This window comes from Ctenopharyngodon idella, chromosome 7 (assembly GCF_019924925.1).
Source record: "Ctenopharyngodon idella isolate HZGC_01 chromosome 7, HZGC01, whole genome shotgun sequence".
Lineage (NCBI taxonomy): Eukaryota > Metazoa > Chordata > Actinopteri > Cypriniformes > Xenocyprididae > Ctenopharyngodon > Ctenopharyngodon idella.
In genome coordinates this window covers 34635073-34657479 of record NC_067226.1, presented here as the reverse complement: position 1 = coordinate 34657479, position 22407 = coordinate 34635073, and the positions used below count along the sequence as shown (strand labels likewise).

General features: G+C 39.7%; 2 protein-coding genes across 3 annotated transcripts in view; one reads left to right on the top strand and one right to left on the bottom strand.

The window, feature by feature from the left end:
- Nucleotides 1–5: 5 nt before the first annotated feature.
- The window catches only part of LOC127516177 (macrophage mannose receptor 1-like), a 32564-nt gene continuing 10162 nt past the window's right edge, over nt 6–22407 (bottom strand). The window contains exons 1-3 of one of the 2 annotated variants that reach the window (XR_007930940.1): nt 576–639; nt 366–404; nt 6–273 (exon numbers count right to left, since the gene is read on the bottom strand). The gene's annotated coding sequence lies outside the window, so the exon portion shown is untranslated. Of the gene's footprint in view, nt 274–365; nt 405–575; nt 640–22407 lie in introns of those variants that run through there. The other variant, XR_007930941.1, reaches the window with a different exon arrangement.
- LOC127516163 (GTPase IMAP family member 7-like) lies at nt 6097–11990 on the top strand. The gene is made up of 3 exons (XM_051900534.1): nt 6097–6607; nt 9045–9079; nt 9252–11990. Exons 2-3 carry the CDS (start codon nt 9073–9075, stop codon nt 10628–10630), a joined length of 1386 nt encoding a protein of 461 aa, XP_051756494.1. The 5' UTR covers nt 6097–6607; nt 9045–9072; the 3' UTR covers nt 10631–11990.

The window sequence follows — 22407 nt, the reverse complement described above, 5'->3', positions numbered from 1 at the left end:
TATTTGGTTGTCCAGGAGCCCAGTTCAGATAGAGCGCAGGATCACCTGAAGACCACTGCCATTTATCAACACCCGTCTTCTGCAGCCCAATCCAGACATACTCACGACCTGAATCATTCACACTCTTCTTCAGCTCGATCATGTCGTTCATGTTGTCAACGGTGGCCAGATCTGTGTAATTCTCTCTGCAGTATCTCTGAGCTTCAGTCCAGGTCTTCTTCACGTTTATAAAGTGATACTGACGCTGAACACATTCAGATACGGAGCAGAGAGCTGTGAAAGAGAGGGTTTGATTTAATGCTTTTCATAACAGAGTCAAACCTGATGAAACTCTAAACCATAAATAAAACAACAAACACACTCACCAATGAGAAGAAGAATGAAATATAGAGTTTGCTCCATTTCTGAGGAAGAAACACACTGAAAAACTCAGATAATCCCATATTCATCTTGGAGTAAAACATGATCATGTAATTTAAAAAATAGCAGAATAACAAAATTCACAATCATTAAAACAATATTAACATCTCAAAGTCTAGTTGTGTTTGAAGAATGAACATGTGAGTTGTTCTTACTTTAGAGGTCGTGTGTTTCTGTCCTGAGTCTGATGTTTCTGTCTGCAGCTTTAAACAGTGTGATTATTATATCTGCTCTTATCCCTAATTCAGAACATCATTTGTTTATTTCTCAAAAACACCCATATCATATTAACTTCCTCTATATTTGTATATTTGTCCACCTCTGTCCCTTTATTTGCATGTTGATGTCTGTGTCAGTCAGTATTAATCTATATTAATATGGACCTCAAACAAAAAATTATCACAATTTATATTTTAACATTCACAGATAATGCATGTTTTTTTCTAATCAGAAGTAAATGTTCTGGAGTCGTTATGTTTGGTATATGGTGCATCTATAAATTAATGGCTTGTAATTTTAAATAGCTGAACTCACTGTTGTTGCAGATGAAATGACGAGTATCACTACATGACCAATCATGCCATTGTTCATTCTTCATCACAGCACACTCGTCTCCATCATCTGGTTGTCCAGATCTCCAGTTCTGATAGAGCGCAGGATCACCTGAAGACACAATTTATATTTTAACATTCACAAATAAAATTTAATGATATTGCTGGACTGCATAACTCGTGTTTCATCCCTCTCATCTTCATGTAGGGCACTGTCCACCCACACTCGTGCTTGACCATCCCTTACGGAACAAAAATATATAGGAATACACTGCAAAAGAAACTTTTTTGCTCATATATAAGATTCTTAATTTTCCTCTTCTGAGAGCTGAGATCCCTCACATTCACAACAGAGACGAGATAAACACATTAAAGTGCTCATATCATGCATTTATTCCCCTGAAGTTCATCTATAATGTTAGTAAGTGTTGTTGGACTCATCTTCTTCTTCTGCTGCTGTTTCATCTTATTTTCTCTGTCTAAATACTTGATTGTGATTGGCTGGAAGGTGTTCATTAAACCATTAATTTATTTATTTTTTTTTTTTTAGAATTAGTGTTATTGAGAAAATTCTTATCTTGTTTCGTTTCATCCGACGGTCTGCGTTTCACTGCGGTCAGTGGCAGCATTTCACAAAATCCTAGGGTTTATCGCATGATTCCTTCTGGCGATACAACAACGACATTCCCAAGTAGTCATATTATATCCAAACAAAATGTGGACAAAAATCCACCATACTAAAAGAATGCAATCGTAATGCACAGACATGCACAGACTTAACATCACAAATCAATGCAAATCATGAAACAGTCCTATAAACCTACACCGTGTCCTTGACCCACATTCAGAGCAGTATACCTGAAACTCTGGATCCCTTACAGTATGCCTACGGCCCGAACAGATCTATCTCGGACAGTTTCTCAGCAGCCCTTCATATAACCCTCTCAAAGACACTTACACTAGGATGCCTTTCATCGACTACAGTTGCACTTTTAATACAGTTATTCCTCACAAACTCACTGATAAACTGTTCAACTTGGACTGAACTCTACACTTTGTAGAGTAGACTGTCAGAATTGGAAATATCACATCTAACAGCATTGTGATGAATACTGGTACCACACATGGATGTGTCGTTAGCCCCATGCTCTACACAATGTTCACATTCGACTGCGTTGCCAACTATATTTGTAATATAAATATATATTAACGTTATTCATGGTGGAAAGGCAAAGTAAGAATTCCATTGTACAGGGAACTGTGCATATGATAATAAAGGCTTTGAACTTGTATTTGTCCATGTCTTCCGCCCTATATTTGCATATAGAAAGAGAGGAAAAACTTTTTTGCTCTTATATTTCTTCTTTTACCTCTTTTGAGAGCAGAGACCCCTAGTGGTGAGAAGGAGACCACAGCAGACATTCACAACAGAGACGAGATAAAGACATTAAAGTGCTCATATCGTGCTTTCATTCCCCTGAAGTTCATTTATAATGTTAGTAAAGGTTGTTGGACTCTCATTATCCCACTGAAATAATAACATCATCTTCTGCTGCTGCTGTTTCAGTCGTATTTCCTCTAAATACTTGATTGTGATTGGCTGGAACATTAAAATATTGTTACATTTTTTTTTTTTAGAATTCGTCTCTTTGTGAAAATGTTTCTTTTGTTTAATTTCATACTCCTGCTGTTTACTGTTTCACTGTTTATAAAATAAGAACACATTTGCATGTAAACACATCCTAACTCATTTGCTTATCTCCACATCACATGTAGACATTCAATCTGGACAATGTTTACATCTCTGACGTGAAACAGAAGGATAAACAGTGAGTGTTATTGTTCTAGTCATATTTCATCCAGTCTTATTCATCTGTTAGTTTTATTTCAACAACAGGAAAGTTACTCTATAACTGTGTCTCAATTCAGAGCTGCATCCTCGAAGTCCACGAAGGTTGAAGCGAGCGTTGTTAAATGAGACGCTTTAGCCTACGGATGATTTCCTGTTTGCATCCCCAGCTGTTTGTTTGTTTGTAAGAAAATGGCAGGTGTTGTATCTCAAGCTGAGACAAGATCATAGCCAGGTAAAATAAGTCTGGCTAAACTGTGTAATGTTTATTTTATGTAGTTATCAACAATTAGTTGACATCGTTAAAACAGTCGACGTGACTGCAGTGGTTCAACCTTAATGTTATGAAACGACAAGAATACTTTTTGTGCGCAAAAACAAAATAAAAATAACGACTTTATTCAACAGTCTCTTCTCTTTTGTGTCATTCTTCTACGCTGTTTACGTTCAGCTCTTCCAGGTTCTACATCTGAACACCGGCTCAGTATTGGCTGAGGCTGATCACGTGAGCAGCATGATGCATTCGTGTGATGCTGACGCAGGAGCCGGCCAATAATGAGTCGGTGTTCTGATGTAGAATGGGGACATGTATGCTTTAGAGCTGATAAAGTAAGCCTTTTTCTTTATGTGCTTTTTGTACGTAAGGCCAGAGCAGTGCACGGGACACTTTTTCATCTTTTGTCAGGTCAAAAGTGTAATTTGTGTTCTTTGAGGTAGTCGCTATATTTGCACTTTTCGAGATGAAGTCTCTCACCCAACGCAGCGCAAATAGGATGATATGGCCCTCGCTCGACCCGACACTGGCCTGCCCAATCTGTGAGCTACATCCACCGCCTCACTCATCTTTGCCGCAAGCGCAGGTACCACTACCTTACATATCTCCATCACCTTGACCTTGACATTTTCCGTTTCTGTTTCTGTAACTCTGTAAAGTCGGAGACACCACCTCCATTTGTAGCGCTCTGCTTCAGTGATTGTGTTTTCTGACTGAGATATAATTGCTGCTTGATCAGTAACTTTGGCTGTTAGTTCAACTTTAGATTTCTGCAAATCCACAATTTCTGCATTGACAAAAGGAGGGATGATTTCAGCTCTTCAATGGTGTTTGAATTTGTCTTGATCATTTCTTCAAGGGAGTCAACTCTCCTGTTGAGGGCAGTGATGATGTTCTCTTGAAGCTCATGTAACAAGAGATCAACTTTAGGTTTCTTTGACGCTGGGATATTTATCAGTGTTCATGGGAGAGTTGTAAACAGCCCGCCAACATTGATCTGTGTTCTGTTAAGATGTAAATGAGTATGCATGAGTATGTTATATTTCCTTTTAAAGCCATTTTATTTGCAAAGTGGAATTAACTGAGTGAATGCAGTGTGATGTTGTATGTTGGTGTGAAAGTTGGTCTGTGAAGTTTGACTGATAATTTCTTTTCTGTGTTCGAATGTTTGGCAGGAGCAGGCTTGATTACACAACACTGATTATATACAACAAATAATTACTGCATTTTTCCAACTCATGCAGGTATGGTTATATATTTTGATCTGTTTTCTTTGTCATGTGTGTTTGAAATGCAATTGGTTACATGTATACATGTACATCAAAATCGGGTTCCCGTAACAACCCGCCTCTGATCTGATCATTTCTAATACCACAAACAATTCAGTCCCTTATAAGTGACTCATTAAGTTCTCCAAATTCACAATCCTTTGCTTTATTCTTTAAGTCTGTCACATAAGCATTAATAGACTCTGTTTGGTCCTTGTGCTCTATGAACAACAAATGTCTCAGGTATGTCAGGTTTTTCCGTGGTTCGCAGTATTTGGCAAACAGCTCTGTTAATGTCTCGAAGTCGTGTAAAAATCCATAGTGCGTAGCCCCTCCACAGCCTGAAATCCATTTGGGAAATTGGCATCGATCTCTGTTCCTGATCATGTGTCCTGTCAGCAGCTCCTGAGAGGAAACTCCTGACATGCATTACTCCAGGTATTATTTAAAATCTGCAGTGGGAAAAAAAACTTTGCTTTTTTTCTGCTTTGATCCCTACAGACTGAAGGCAGCAGAGTTCAGTTGTGAAGCTGAGGGACATTGGTTACGGCAAAAGATTTCACACTATTCAAAGGTGTTTTTTTTATTGACTCAGTTACATGAAAAATGTATATTGGTCTAATTAATTCCAAAAAGTTAAAGGTAGGGTAGGCACTTTTTTATAAACACTTTCTGTTATACTGCTTGAAACTCTCCTCACATCCTGATAGCAATCAACAATAGAAGAGGTCTAAAAATGAAAACATATATCATCTGTGGAAGTCTCAGGACCAAACGTTCATCCAGTCATTGCATTCAGACCGAATATCCTAACTGCCTGTCAAAATATGTACTTCCATACCTCCGCGCACCTGCTCACGGAGACATCCCACGTCATCAGCGCGTTCTGTAAGGCTATGCAGAGTTAAGCCCGGGACAAACCAAGCCGACAATCAGCCGGTGGGCAATGTCAGGCTGTTTTTGAGCGTCGGCCAACTTGTTTTTTTTCAGTGTGCTCCGCACCTTTGGCTCTAATTAGATGGTGTCGGGTTTTTTTGGGGCTGATTCAACATGTACATCGGGCCGTCCATGAGAGGGAGAACTCTGATTGGCTGTTCAGTTTAATGAATGAGTCAGTGCAAAATAGTGAGCAAACAAGTCAAGACAGTACAGACAGAAGGCTGTCGTCTTACCTGAGTGTTCCTGGGTGAATATTTTAATAATAACATGAGCCGAGTGGAATTTGGAAAGTGATCAGCATGACTGATATTCAAAACGGGAAGCACGCGCTGCTTTGTTTACGGTTTGTTTATCTGTCCTTGTTTTCATGTTTCATGTTTATAGTTTCATGTCTCTTATTTTGTAAATAGTCATTGTCATGTTTCATGTTCCTGTTTGCCATGCGCTTCCCTTGTTCATCATGTTCTAGTCATGTGATCCTGCCATGTGCTCCCCTTGTCATGTGCTACGTTGTCATTGGTTAATTGTCTTGATTATGTGTGTTGTCTAGTCATTAGTAGTGTGTATTTAAGCCCTCATGTTTGCCTTTGTCAAGTATTGTCAGTGTTGTAGGTGAGCTCCTTGTTTCACCAAGCTATGCTATGTTATGCTATGCTATGCTAATCTATGTTTATTGTATTTCTGTTCACGTTTTGGATTTAAATAAACTGCACATGGGTTCTCCAAGACTTGCCTGCAGTGGCTCTAATTACAATCTGCAGCCTACAGTGTCGGTTTCCCTTTTTGAATGACGAATATAGACCAATATATCTGCAGATGGCTTCCGTGTTTTCCGCTGTATTTTCTGCCAACTGGCAACCCGGGGTGTTCAGATATGTAACAGCAAACAGGAATTGTACAACTTTTGAGCAATTCATTACTGTTTTGTACACATTGTAATATTGATTATAATTCAAATACATTTTTTTTTTTTTTTTTTTTTTTTATTGACCACAGTATTATTGTTGATAATTGAGAGGGACACTTTTGATTAATTTTAGAAAATGCATGTGCCTGGTTTACGCAAAAACCATGTTCTGTCCATTCCAGTGGACTCCGGGTCTGAAGGGGTTAATGCTGAGCAGGAAGCACTGGACTGAATGACACAGCCTCACTAGGAAGCAGCCTTTCGTTTGAGAAGCACTCAAAGATTCACCAAGGTCTCGAATCCTCACCAAGCAGTTGTGTTTGGAAAACACTTATCACCACCTCAGACAGACGTTGGGGATCTTTCTTTTGTGGCTGGATGAGTAATTATTTTTGTAAAGTATGTTCTTTTTTTCTTATATTGTGGATGTATCCATGCATGTATTTTTTTATTATTTTTTCTTTGTTTTCTTTCTTTATTTGGCTGATCGGATGAACACTTTCACCCACACACTGTAAACCCTAATGCTCAAAATAATTAGTCTGAGCAGGACAAACTTAAATTAAACAAATTAGTCCAGTCAAATTTACTTTTATGAGTATTTAGCAATTTCTCTTTTTTCTTTCAAGTTCACGGACTTATAATAAATAGAATAAATGCTTTATATCGCTGCACTCATTCAGCAAGTGTTATACCATGTTTTTGTTAACATGTTAGCAAATTAGCAAGTTAGCATTTTCTGAATTAGCTTGTTATAGCTAGCTAAGATTACATTAATAAAAATTTTCACATTGAGGTTACATGAAAATTTTAAGTTAAATGTATAAATTAGTGTACTCAAACATTTCAAGTTAAGAATAATTAAAATATATGAGTACAAAATAAAAATCTACCCTTTGAATTTCTTAATTTAAAAGTTAAGGCAACTGATTGCCTCAAATTTTTTGAGTTTTGCCAACTTATTCAGGTTTACAGTGCATGTGTTTTGCTCCCTAAACTAATTTGAATCAAGCAACCTCGTCTCACTGGTCACTTATTGCGTAGCAGCTTCCAGAGACAATGATACCTGGCTTTGTTTCAATTTTGATTTGTGTTTAGCTTTCTGCATTATAGTTATGTTTTATGTTAATTTGATTTGTTTGGGACCTTTGGAGATTGTTTGGAGTTGTTGACATTCACGTGTGTGTTTTCAGCACCTAGTTTGTGTGGTGAGGGTGATCTGTATTTTTGTGTAGTGATAGTGACCATTCATGCCTCGACTCCATATTATGACTACAAAAGATGTTAGTAATTATGATGGTCCAAAATATCACTCTTATGGGGCGTTCACACCAGACGCAACTTGCGCGAATAAATCGTGCTATTTGCGCATAGTTGGACGCTTGAACATTTTGAGTTTACTCGCTTCATTCGCATGTGAAATTCACTTCACAACAGACGCAAATTCACGTGAGAGGGGCTTCTGCCAGGCGGCTCCAGTCTCGTTTCTGCACACTTCCTCTGAATAAACACATCAACTCGTCAGCGGGAAAGTAGTTGTAAAATACGGCGAATAAGCTCAATTTGACGGCTTTAGCTAGCTTGTAGTCTCAATATGTATATATATATAGCTCAAATAGAGTAAAGAGCGTTTTTCGTCCAACCTCCTCATTCACTTTCTTCCAAGCAAGATCCTTTTTATTCCTGTTTCTATAAAAGTATGAAGATGTATCGTACAGCTCCGGGCATCCACATACAGCGACGAAGATTTTGTCCTCCATTGTTGTTTCGGATTTCTGCCTCCTCTTGCTACGTCGTAATCATGTCACTACTAGAGCAAGCTCCTGATTGGTTAACGCGGCGCGAATTTTCGCCATAGTTCAGATTTTTCAACTCGCGCAAATCACGCGTTACACACGTCAAACGCTCGAAACGCTCAATTCGCGCCGCAGGATGTCTATTCACATCTTTGCATTGACTTAACATGTAAATTCGCGTCTGGTGTGAACGCACCATTACACTGATCACAAATTAACTCTCCCCAACAGTGTTTTTTTTTTTTTTTTTTAAGTTGCGTCACTGCCAGCATTTGATAATTTTCGCAAAAATTTCATGGCCCCCAGGTTATTTTTTTGTATGAATATCTGAACATACAATATATCAAAAGAATGAACAGACTCAAAAACCATCTTATTCTAGCTTCATGCATTCTTTTTTTTTTTTTATCAACTCTTGAATGTGGGCAAGTTTCATAAAACATTTTGAACAAAAAGCTGAGAAAATTGTGCTTTTTTTCAAAGACTACAACATGCACAAGCAATGCTTTTATCTTTTGTTTCTGTTCCTTCGCCTGTGTCTTGATCCGGAGATTCTGTACTCTTTCAGAAGTTGCGTAATAGCGCCCCCTACCATATAACAGTGAAGACATGGAAAGATGTAAAATTCCGTCAATGGCAGGGAAAGGGTTAATGTTCTTTTTTTCTTTCTTTTTTTCTCAATGACTTGACTTTAGATACTGCTTTCTGTATAATCATTTTTAGCAATTGTTATTCAATAAATTTATATGTTTGTATATCTCCTGCCTTTTACTAGTGACCTGAACCTGTGAGCTGTTGGATTTGACTTAGATTTAGTAAATGCTCTCTGGGTGGCATATTTGCTGTGTATTATTTCTTTTTGGCATCTTTTTGTCACACCTTGGTTATTTTCTCATGCATTTTTGAAGAGGCACTGCCTGCTTGGCTTTTCTCCTGTTTTTGAATACCTTGTATTTGCATACTTATTTCAACATGCCTTGAGTGAATCAGTCTAGATATGAAAAAGGTCAACAATAACCTGCATATTATTTACCTTACAGACAGTGACATAGTCAACAGACAAGAAGAATGGGATGTAAGTGATATCAATAGGACAAAATGTCATAAATGTAAACTGTACACGGCATTTACAGTGCCAGAGTATGACTAAAATCATCCGTGAACGCTTTAGAAAAAACAGCATTGTTTGAAAGTTTCAAAAACAATATGATAAAACTCACATCATAATATGTTTCTTTTTCAAACAGCCAGTGTCTCAGTGCCAGAGAGAAAGATTGTCCTTGTTGGGAAAACAGAACATGGCAAAAGCAGAGCCGGAAATACAATTCTTGGGAAGAAAGTTTTCGAAGACAAAACTTTGGCAAATTCTGTAACAGCTAAATCTCTAAGTGCAGATGGGATTGTGAACGGAAGAAAGATCACAGTTATTAACACATCTGGAGCCTTTGACACCGATCGTGATGATATGGAAATAAAATCTGACATCATCAAATCTCTCATTGAATGCGCTGAAGGTGTTGATGCCGTTGTTATTGTCCTAAAGGTCGGAAGATACGAACGGCATGACATTGAGGTGGTGAAGCAGCTTCTCAATATATTCAAAGAGGAACACATCTTGAAACACACAGTGATGTTATTCACATTTGGTGAACAACTAGAAGGCAAGACCATTGAAGAATTTATTAAGACCGATTCACAACTGCAGGAGCTTGTCAATGAATGTGAAGGTCGCTGTCACGTCATCGACAGCGAGTACTGGAATGACTGTGATTCAGGGTACAAGAGCAACAGCGTTCAGGTGAAAGATCTGCTGGACACCATCGACAAGATGGTGAAAGAGAACGGCTGCTGCACATATGAGCTGCTTCAAAAAGTGGATGAAACCATTCAAGAGGAGATGAAGATAGACAAAGACAATTTGCCTCCAGAAGAGAAACGAGAAAAAGCAAAGAAAATTCTTCATCATAAAATTCTGGAGAAAGTTGCAGGAACAGCATCAGGGGTGCTGACTGGTGCTGCTCTGGGAGTAGGTGTTGCAGTTTTTGAAGCTGTAACTTTGTTGTTAACACTTGACCCTCTATATGAGTTGTTTAAGACCTTTGCAGGACAGAAACCTGTGACATATAGGGGAACAGTGAGATTTAATGCAGCAGAAGGAGGAGAAGCAGTGACGGTTGAGGAAGCAGCAGCAGAAGGAGCAGCAGAAGGAGGAGCAGAAGGAGGAGCAACCGTAGCAGCTGAGACAGTGGCTGGAGAAGCAGCAGCAGCTGAAGCAGTGGTTGCAGCAGGAGAAGCAGAAGGAGCAGCAGCTGAAGCAGTGGTTGCAGCAGGAGCAGCAGAAGCAGCAGCAGCTGAAGCAGTGGTTGCAGCAGGAACGGCAGCTGAGGTTGTGATTGTAGAAGCAGTGGAGACAGGAGCAGTGGCTGGAGCAGCAGCAGGTCCAATCGCTGCATGTGCTGCTCTTGAAGTTGCAGGTGTTGCAGGAGCTGTTGGAGGAGGAGTCACTGGATGGAAAGAAGCAGATGATGCTGATTCAGTGGGTGATGCAATTATTAAGGCAGCAAAGGCTAACTACAAGAATACAAAAGCTGTGATTAATCATGTAAAGGAATTCATTAGTCTATAGGATAAAAAAATATAAATGGGAATTAATTCATTTAAATTCAATAATGCATGATATCCAGCTTTATTAACCATAGACGACATAAAAAGATTACATGCAGCCTTCTGCAGAAGGTTGGTGGGGGATTATAATGGAGAATATGATTATGACATTACACTTAACAAAGTTGTATATATAACCATTTGCACATGTAACAAGAGTATATATACATGAATTAACATTAACCATGATGGACGAATGTTTAAAATATAAATTAATTAATGACACTAATTTAGAATTTAAAGTCCACCTGTAGTCAGTAATTTTATCCCTTAAAACTCATATTTGATCACCAAAATAAAACATTTAAAATAAAACACGATCTCAAGAGATCCACTCGGTGAAATTACCGAGATAAATGCTGCCAATGGTACCGCTTCTTACAATGCCGGACACATAATGGTAATTAATATGATTAGCCTTTTGATTGACTACATTATCAAACAGCTAATAATGTGTTGCTAATGTTACACAAACCATGTTCCTGTTCACGGCTCAGACAGCTGCCTTCTAACAATCAGTATCCTTTGAAACCTTAATGTCAGTGGAGAAAGGCATATAGTTCATATAGTGTTTGGAGTGAATAGCTCTAATCTAACAGTGAATTTAGCTGACAAAGTCAATATTGTGGAATAAAATCAACATAGTGTTTTTCACTGCAACTTCAATGGAAGCAAGACAATGTTGTCGAAACTAGCACTGGATACCAGAGATAAATTTATTTTACACTGTTTACTAGTCTGGCATAATAATCTCATCGTTAATACTCAACAGTTATTCCGAGGGTATGACCGATTGTTTTCCACATATCCATTTTCTTTAAAGTATCCTCGAAAAGGGGGTTTGTCTTTGGTTTGACTTGTCAAACAGTGGTGGCTTTTTCTGGACCTCAGCAGTTAATTTTTCAGCATTGTCGTCTGCCATTTTAAATGTGTGAGCTCTTAAATTGCAATGGATTCTGATTGGCTGTCAGTGTTTTATCGTTCAACAGCTGGAAAAAAATCGTTCTGAAAGTGATCCCAACGATATTGTTTCTCTATATCATTATCGATATAGCTGGGCTGTGGACAGTGCTATTTTGTTATATGTAGAATGATTTTTAGAACTATATCTTTAACATTGTCTTTATAGTTATTCTTGGTGTGAACAGGCTTTTATTTCAGTGTTATTAATGATAATATTGCAGCAAACCGTTTGCTTTGTACATTCAGTTTATCAGCAAAGAGGATAAACTTTATCATACGACTGGATTGTGCATGTGCATTTTAAACACTTGCGTTACATTCATGCTCCATTACAATAAATGTGTGTCTTTTAAAGAGCAGAGTTTTGTCATTGAATCTCCTGTACCTGAATTAAGAGCATGGTGCTAGTAGTGGCAAGTTCATGAGTTTCCATGATTCATGACAATACGCTCATGATTCCAGGGAAGGTCAATTCACACTGATTTAACAGACACCAACTGGATGAACACACCGACCCAACAACTGTGGGATTACAAATTAAGAATCTGTTCATCATCTGCTAGTCTCGTGTAGCCAGACCTTCAGACTGACTGCAGAAGGTCTGGACTGACCTTCTGACTGCAGAAGGTCTGGATGTTTGACTGACATGTAACGCAACCAATCACAGATCGTTTTGTTCCGCGCCATGTTTAGGGATGTGAAAATGTCAAAAATCAATGTCCCTACAATAACAGACTGCCATGAATCTAATAAATTATTCATTCAACAACGTTGTGCAAGGTTACTGCCACAATAGAGCCTCGAACTTCACATACTTTTGAAAACCCAGCATTTAGTTAATCCTGGTAAGCGCTCATTGTTACAGTTGTGAACACAACGGCGTTCTTCTTCCACAGGGGGGTTTGGCAATCACGGGATTTGTTTCCAGGCGGACCATAAAAGAACATGACACACGGCTCCCTGACATCCTGCAGAATTTAACCAACCAGATGATGACTTTGAAAATCCTGAAGTGTTTCCAGACGTTCAGCCAACGGTCCTACGATCCAACTGGTCCTACCCTGTAAACATGCCCCTGCGGGGCCCATGCTGGCTTTTTGCGGGCACAGTGGGCTAGGGCCAGCCCACACAAAACCTAAACAGGCCCAGTGCGGGCTTGCCCAGATGAGGCCCACAGCTTTGGGCTCACTGCGGGCTCTCTGTGAGCAACCCACACTAGTGGACTGCCCATATCAAACCCATGATGGCCCAGTGTGGCCAGCCCATTCGGGCCCAGAGCAACTTTTGTACCTTTGGGCTCATGCAGGTTTTGTGTAGGCAGCCCACTTTCGTTTCCCATGCTCTGTTTGGCTGTATTTTTATACAGTATTTTCTGTTTACTTAAATGACATACAAATGTATGTAGAATTACAAAAATAATCTGTAATTAATACAATAACAAAACAGATGATAAAACAGTCAAATGACTGACTGTGAAGTAAAATCTCCTTATTTAAATAAGCTGAAAACATTGTCACATGACCAGCAGCAACTGAACATTAAACACTCACATATCTGTCTAGATCTCAGCATCTTTACTTATTACAGTCCAGTTTGACTATTTCTTTCATACAAAACTTTTAGATGTTGATGTTTTATTGAAAATAGTACATTTTGAAGTCACCGTTATGGAGGTGAGTGTTTGCTTTAGTTGGGCTCTTGACCCTTGACTTTCAGCATCAGTTGTTCTCTGGTTGATATAACTGTGTTTTTGCAGCACATTTGTTATAGCAAAAATTGCAAGAGAAATTCTGGTCAGATGACATCGATTACTTATTGATAATTCAATCATCATGTAGTGGTCAGAATCAAAGAGTTTTACATTTTACAGAGTATGATTTAGGAAATATTTGAGTGGCAGATGCTCCTGCCAGTCATTGATCATTTCTTTTTTAACAATCATTAGCCGTTATTTTCATTAATGGTAAATGTGTGGCACCCTGTGCTGCCAGATTTATTGTTGTAGATTAATAGTATGGGCCCTGTGTAGGCCCAGTAAGGGATTCCTGGGGGCTGCCCATTCAGGTCCAGTGCTAAGGGTCCAACGTTTTGCTAATGAGCAAATTCTCAGGGCCCCTGTGCTGGCAGCCTGCTGGGGGCCCTTACGTTAGTCCTAAGTTGGCCTGTAAAGGGCCAGTGCAGGCTTGTTTGCAGGGTATGTCCTGACATAACATCACACGAAAACTAAGGTGAACTGCATTATATTGGGCATTCAGTGTGAATATAATGACATCAGTTTACTTATTAGATTCAATATAGTTTCCAGTGAGGGGGTTCTGCCAGTCTCCGATCTTCCTACTGAGAGCCAAACTACGTGTGAATGTTGACTGACGGTGCGTTCCAAATGGGATAAATCGCCCTCCGAAGGGCACTTCGGAGTGAAAACAATCATGGCCGACATATTGAAGGGTCGCTCCAAACCGAAGTGCTCAAAACTGGCAACTTCAAAGGGCCCTTCGGAATGAACGATTTCGAAGGGTGCAACTGATGGACACTTTGAACCCCCATGATCCTTTGCACAGGGAAGTTGTTTGGCGTGTCAGAATGGGTACAATAGGCTCGGAGTTCGATTTTACCTGTTAATGTATATAAAGTATTTTTCTATACTACTGTAATATTTATATGAGTTAGATTTAATACATTATTATGGTAAAAAACGACATTGTACTTCAACAAAAATACTTTACAGCTACCTTTATCAGTCCATTCAAATGTTATAGACACAATATACATTATATTTAACATAAAAGGCCTTGGTGCAATAAACCAAAAATAAATAAATAAATAATCAAACAAACTAACATTAAACAAAAGGCGTAGCTTGCACAATCTACTCATCGTTCAGAGTGTGTTTTTGGGGGGGTACAAAATGTGTGACGAAGGCACCTCCTTGATTGTCTTGTTAAGTTGACACAGAAGTGTGTTCCAAAAAAAAATTGTTTTTTTGACCCCTACACCCTTCATCCCTTCGAAGATCTCACTCCGGAGGGTAAACCCTTTGAAGGGATTAGGGCATAGGGATGAGCCCTTCCGATTGGAACGCAGGCATAGTATTAGTTCTCATGACCAGGTGCTGTTTATACCATTTGGTGGTACTACTATCTGCACAGTCGGAGTATTGTCTTTAGATGCTTTTGTTTTAGTGGTCAGTTCCAGGCTGTGTAAGGTCAGCACCTATAAGGACTCCCCACTGAATGCCTATGAAATACAATGTATAGCTCCCTTAGTCAGACTCGATGACTGCGGTGACCAACAGCCCATTCTCAATAAAGTATCCTGCTGAAGATACAACCAAGTCTCCTGGTCTTCGCCTCTGAGTTTCCTACAGTTGTGGTGCCGTGACCCAGATAGAGCTTCTCATCTGATATTGTTCCAGACTGAATTTTTTCATCTCAAGCACGATTTTGTGAATATCACTATCCAAAGAACTGCTAACTGACCAGTAAATGTGGTTATCCTCTGTGCTGCCAGAGAAGTGTTAACAAACAGCTGCAGAGTTTTGTTAACAGGATAGTTATCCTCTAGTAAATGTCCCTGTAAGACATGAAAGATAAAATACACAGAAGTATTTCACCATAAATATTTAATTGTTAATTCTCACATTAACTTTGTTATTAAGTTCATCATAAGCTATTACACAAATAATATTTATCCAACAACAGCAGACTTATAACCTGAACTTCAGATGCATCCAAAAGTCCACACATGATAAACACTGCTGACTAGCTTCTGAATGACAGATAAAGCTTCACATTATATATGGATAAATATTTATTATGAGCAAAATATTTAGTAGAGTTATGTGTTGTACAACTGTACTGTAAAAGGGTTCATCGCACAAAGATTTTAACCCCTTGTACATTGAGGCCATCTAGTGGTTAAAATGATGCATAAGCAAAAAGAAGCCTGAGATAATCTACTGAATATTACTGATAATCATGTTGAAGAATGAACTGCTTTTTAGTAAAAAAAAAAGTTGATATCAACAGATTTTACAGCACATACAAGTGATTTAGTCACACTAAGAAAAGTTTGAGTCATAATCCAAACATAAACAGAGTAAGTGATCAAAAAAAAAAAAAAAAAAAAAAAAAGTATGTTTGGGGGAGTGGTGGCAAATTTAATTTTAGGGTGAAAAGTTTGGAGTGTTAAAACTGAACTTGTGAGTGTAATTTATTAGCATTGATGCACCGTAGTGAAGAAGCTTGAAAACGAAAATGAAACTTGACGCACTGGGCAAAAGACTCTGTGATCAGACTTTGTTTGGAAAAACTAAACAAATTCTAAATATTTTAGTGATCACACTTGTCTTTTTTCAGGTGCTATAATCACCAGGCCTTAATTGGATAAAGCATTTTACCTAGGTTATTCCAGTTTGCAAACATACTGACAGAAATCAGATTTTTTGGCGAATTTTACTATTTTAAATATAATTAACTGGTAACACTTTAGTATAGGGAACACATATGAACTATAAATTATGACTTTCCCTTAATAAATTCCTAATTTACTGTGTGTTAATAAATAGTAAGGTAGTTGTTAAGTTTAGGCATTGTGTAGGATTAAGAATGTAGAATAAGGTCATGCAGAATAAGTCCTTAATATGTGCTTAATAAGTACTAATAAATGGCCAATATTCTAGTAATATGCATGCTAATAAGCAACTAGTTAAAAGACCCTACAATAAAGTGTTACCAATAAACCTACTACACACAGATTTGAAATGTGAATAACCTCTATTATTTAAACAGTGGTTACATGCTTGACTCCAAAATATTTTAAATTATTAGGCTCTAATTTTAAAATATTGCACTCTATAAAATGGTATTTTGGCTAATATAACAGAGTGATTGTTTCACTTCTGGTGATGGAGATTATTTGTGTAACAAATAGTGTTTACCTTCATATGCTGGGTTAACTGGTGTGTTTGGATTCCCACAACACACGCATTAACAGCTCTCAACGTTCATATGTGTCAACACTACAGAGTGCTTAAATAATAACACTGAAGCAGTGTTGGAGTTAATTTGATTATTAAGTGATGATTGACCATTACTGATGACACCTGATGTTAATCAGGTAAATCACTGAAGGAAAGAGAAACATTTGAAGTCACCACTTGACATTTGACTTGACATTTGATATTCAACAGTGCTTTGATCTGCCTGCATTGACACCATTCTTTAAGAGCTGCTGTGCAGCCAAAATTATATACCAGTTATCACTGTAAAGCTGCTTTGACACAATCTGCATTGTGACTTGACTTGACCATTATGATGATCAGTGTTTCCCATAGTTGGGCTTGACCCTTCTTATTTTTTGTATTTTCTGTGACCGCTTTGACAAAAAAAAAAAAAAAAAAAAAAAAAAACATTTATTGCGACAGATAATTGACACAGGTTAGCATATTGTCTGTAATTAATGGCGACATCATTGTGGAGTGGTCTGATTCACAGAGCATAAGTTTTTGTCATTAATGCATTCAAATATCATGTCGCTGACCGAGTGTTACTAGAGTGATGTTTAGCACTGTTGTGACAACCAGATATTCTGAAGAATTATGAAAACATGTGACCAAGAAGTTATTAACTATGGTGTTATCTAGACACTCATAGGCATCAACAATCAGCATGACAACAATAAGCATGACATCAACAATGGCATGCTTCATTCTGCATGCTGAATACCAGCATAAAAAACTGTTGTAGCATTTTTGATCTCATCTTTTCATTGTTAAGTGATCTTTCTGTCACAACGACTGATTTTTTTTCTTCTTCTATTTTTGAATGCTTTAACTTCATAATTATGTAAATAAATCTTGAAAAAAAAAAAAAAAAAAAAAAAAACAGAAAGACCAGTTGTTTAAATCACTGTAATGCAGTCATTTGACTGACATTAAATCAGACATATTGATTTGCTTTTTATTAATCTCTTTCTTTATCAATGCAGAAACATTTTTTGAAAACACCTGCAATTATTGAAAGAGAAATAAATAAACAAAAGTCAAGGATCAACTAAAACAGACACTGATCATAATAATGGTGACTTCAGATGAAACATCCAATAAAACATTAACAACTACGTCTCTGTTCATTCTCAATAAGAACTTCTGTAGATGTATGACAGAAATCAAGTCAAACTTTAATCACATAACTCTCTAATTAACTGCATTTACTTCAATGTTTCTTCAGTGTTACTTTAACCCCCCTGTAGATTGGACTCATACAGCCATTGAGTAGTGTTCATTTAACACTGAGGATATTTCTGTGTATCAAATCACTATAACAATCTCCATTGTATTAATTAGTATAGTTTTTGGAGGAGGACATTGAGTTGTTAATAAAAATAAGGTTGAAAGAATGCTTCAGGAACATCATACGAAAAACAAAACAAAACAAAACAAAAAAAACATTCCACTAACATTAAGAAAACGTCTCAGGTTACGTATGTAACCATGGTTCCCTGAGAACAGGGAACGAGACACTGCGTTGAAACGCATATGGGGAACGCCATCATGTGAAACAGTGTCTGAAAGCAATTGTCAAATCCTACCAATCCTATTGGCCGGTGACAGCCTATGACGTCATCATAAAAGTATATAAGGGGAGCCTAGAGAACCAGTCAGTGCCTTATCGTCTGAAGGGACTGTTCAGCAGGCAGCCCCCGATGCATGGCTGGAAAACGCAGTGTCTTTTTCCCTGTTCTTAGGGAACGATGGTTACATACGTAACCTGAGACGTTCCCTTTCGAAAGGGAACTCTACACTGCGTTTAAACGCATATGGGGAATGATATATCCACGCCATCATGCTGAGGGGAGTGCATGCCAAAGGCTAGACAAATGCCAGAACTAGCAGCTTCAACTGAAGTGCCAGAACCACTCCCCCTATGGGTCACACATAGGCTGTCAGTGACAGCATTGCCTATGGCCAACAGCCCAAGCTAGAAGCCTCAAAGAGGCCTTCCGCAGAAGGCCTACCAAGGCCGCTCAAAGGCTTCTGGAACCAGCTCCTTGGGAAAAGAGGGTACCTTTATGTGGCCAGGGGGCCCGAGGGAACCCTAGCCAGTCACTTGTCAGGCGAACGTACTCTACCCTGATTGCCACCAGAGAGGCCTGACCTGGTCTACTTACAGAAACCTAGTCTTGGCCAACAACCTGTCTCATCACAGAGTCTCAAATCACATATCTTCAGAGAAGATATCCAATAAGAGTGACTGCAAAAGAGGCAGAAACCAACTCAGACCAGAGCGTAGAGATGGGCATCTAGGAGAGCAAGACTCAGCTTAGCGCTTTTTTACCCTTACTAATGAGGGGAGTAATACTCTGCTCAATCCTAGGATCTACTCAGTGCGTGATTATTTGCACTGAGGAGGCTGTGCACTCCAAAGGAACCCAACAAGGGGAGTACATATAACAGCCTGGGGCCTGATCCTCAATAGGGAGGCCTCAGAGAGGCCTTCGACCACTGACCAGCTTAGGGAGCTAAGTACTATGCAGAACAACCCTCAAACGAGGGGAGTACAGAGCTCGACCTAGCAGATAAACCGTACTGTAGGCACAAAATCATGGAGGCCCAAGAGGGGGCCTGCCACATGACACAAATTCTACATGCGTAGAAATACATTACAGCAGCCTTGCTAAAGGCCAGCATGCGCTCAGTCTGCTTAGAGAACACCCAGAAACGGGAGGAGGAAGCTTAAAGGGAGGCCTGTGAAGGCCACACACCTGAACAGCTTGCTTGCTGATAAGCAAATCCAGCAGACTAGACTGAGGGTGCCCACATAACAGTCTACCTAACACAATCCGACGAGCAGTGCACTCAGTAAAAACACTTTTTACTCTTTAAAGCAAGAGGAGTACCACATACGCCAACACGTCCTGCAGGTGGCCCAAAAAAGGGCCTGCGACTTCCAGACACGTGGCATCAGCTCACGGCAGTGTTCTAAGCTCTAAGGGAGCCAAGTAGAATAACCAAACTTCTCAAGTGAGGTTAACTAGCTTAATTCAACCTGAGCCAACATACCACCAGGTCATGTACTCAGTAAAAACACCTTTCTACTCTTAAAGCAAGAGGAGCACAAACCTATGCCATCATGCTCTGAAGGAGGCCCAAACGGGGCCTACAACTCAGAATGACACGTGGCGTCACTACTAGTGGCAATTACTAAGCTCTCAGGGAGCCAATATAGAACCAAACTAATCAGTGAGGTTAACTAATAGCTCAGCCTGAGCTTAATATCAAACAACACATTCCAACAGGCAATGTACTCAGTAAAGCACTTAACACTCTTAAAGCAGAGGAGTACAAAAAAACTCCGCCAACATGCTCCCAAAAGGAGTCTTTACTGGAGACACGGGTGTCAGCCAGTGGCAGTGTCAACACCCACAACAAGCCTGCACCAACATGTTCTTAGAGGAGGCCCAAACCAGGGCCTGCGACTCCAGAAGACACGTGGCATCAGCTAGTGGCATCTGTCTAAGCTCTAAGGGAGCCTAATCTGAGAACCAAACAGTAAAGTGAGGTTACCTAGCTAAACTCAACCTGAGCTTAAATCTACACATTCCAACAGGCAATGCATTCAGTAACAACACTGTAAACCCTGAAGTAGGGGAGTACAAAGAAATATGTTGTCATGCTCTGAAGGAGGCCCAAAACTGGCCTACCACCTCAATAGACTCGGATATAAACATGTGGCAGTGTCTAAGTGTCAAAAACATCCACCAACAAGAGTTTGTGACAATTACAAGCTACAGTGCTTAGAAAGAGGCTTATCTGAAGAAAGCCTTCAACTCTAAATAATACAGCAAAATTCTTGTGGCAGTGTTTGAACTCTAAGGGAGCTAACAAAGGAACCAAACTGATTAGTGAGGTTCCCAAGGCGAACTCAACCTGAGCTATGCATTCCAGCAGGCCATGTACTCAGTAAACACCTTTACTCTTAATGCAAGGGGAGTACAAAATAATCACCACGCTCTGAAGGAGGCCATAAACAAGCCTTCTACTACAGAAACAGGTGCTAACCTGTGGCAGCAATAGAGTATAGCTCACATTGTGTACGCAAAAACTTGAACTTAAAGCATAAATGTGATGCTCTATTTTCATTCATGCCATCCTGAACACAAGGATGGATGCCTTATACCAACCAGAATTTTATACATCTGTACTGAATCCTAGGGAACAGGAGCTGGATAAAGCTGACACCGTTACACTCAAACTTGAATGTTAATTCAAGGGGTTCAAGGGAAAGGAAAACACAGTATGAATGAAAATTCTAGACAAGTGGGGCCTACACAACACTAGCATTCTCTTATCCATCTAAAGATACTACCTACTACCTGAGACAATGGCACCAGGGAGGCCAATGATAGCCTGCTACCTTAACTGATATCTATCTTGCACCTACACTACAAGGGGTAAAGGGCTTTTTGGCCTGACAACTCAGAAAGAGGAGGCCAGAGCAAGGAAACTATACAACCTAACCAGGGAAGTAATGATACAAGGGGGAATGTAAAGCAAACACCTAACCCTAGTTCTTAGCCTAGGCCAGCTAAGCTGTGGGTCCATAGGGCCACACATAAGCATATATCTGCCTGGGGCTAAAACTCTGCCTACAAACTCTAAACTCTAAAGTAAGAGCTCAAAGGAGCAAAGCTCAACCCAAGCCAACAATGTCAGGTGGCCCAGGAGGCAGACACTAGACATAGATCTATCTGAAGTAAAGAGTGCTAACCTCAAAACAACTCTAGCTATAACCAGAGGAGAAGCTACTTTACCAATGGTGGCTGTAAAGGTGGCCATTTTGTTTGCCAAGCCAAAAACAATCGTTCAAGCCAACCTAATGGTTTTTAAACTTCAGAGCCCTTAAAAACCCCTTATTCTAATTTTTCTCTCTATACGCCCAGGAAAAACCCATGCAGGAAAACTTAAGGTCAGATATACTAAAATGTAAATAGACCCAGCTTACCTTCCTGCGGCTCGAAAACCGAAGACTCCTATCGTGTAAGGGATGGAATCTAGGGTCCTTTAAGCCTAAAGGAGCCCCTTTACTATCAAGCCAGAAGGTGGGCCATCAGAATCATATTCATCATGGGCCTTGTCCTCAGCCTGACTGTAAGAAAACCTGAGCATGTTACATTTTAAAATTCCATGACCAGGAGGTGGAAGAAGAGAGGAGAGGGTAGAAGCTTAGAACTATACCCTCTCAGAGAGGAAACCAATCACTGACGCTGCTGGCGTCTGTGGTTTATTACCTCCCTCAGATCCTGCTTCTTCTTCCTAGAGTCCTGCCTTCTCTGGGACTTACTCCGAGGAGGAGGAGGTGCCCGAGAGGCAACACTGGACCTCTGGCCCTGTCTCCGATCCTCGAATCGGGACGGGCTAGGACCTCCTGTCTGTCTGGGCCCAGGATCGGATCTGAGTGGTATGCAGTTCTTAAACGCAGCAGAGTGCGCCTTCACCTCTCTCAACTTTCCCACCACCGCCTCGACGGAGGTAACAAAAAGTTCAGAGGGCGAAACCAGTGCATCGAGGAGAAAGCCCTTTTCTTTCTCCCCGATGTCAGCCAGGTTCAACCACAGGTGTCTCTCCGTGGCCACCATCGCTGCCATCAATCTTCCATTCGAAGCAGCGGTTTGCTTAGTGGCCCGGAGAGCCAGGTCCATGGAGCGGTGCAGATCTTCTACCGCCTCAGGGGACAGACCCTGCCCCTGATCCAGATCCTTCAGCAAGTCAGCTTG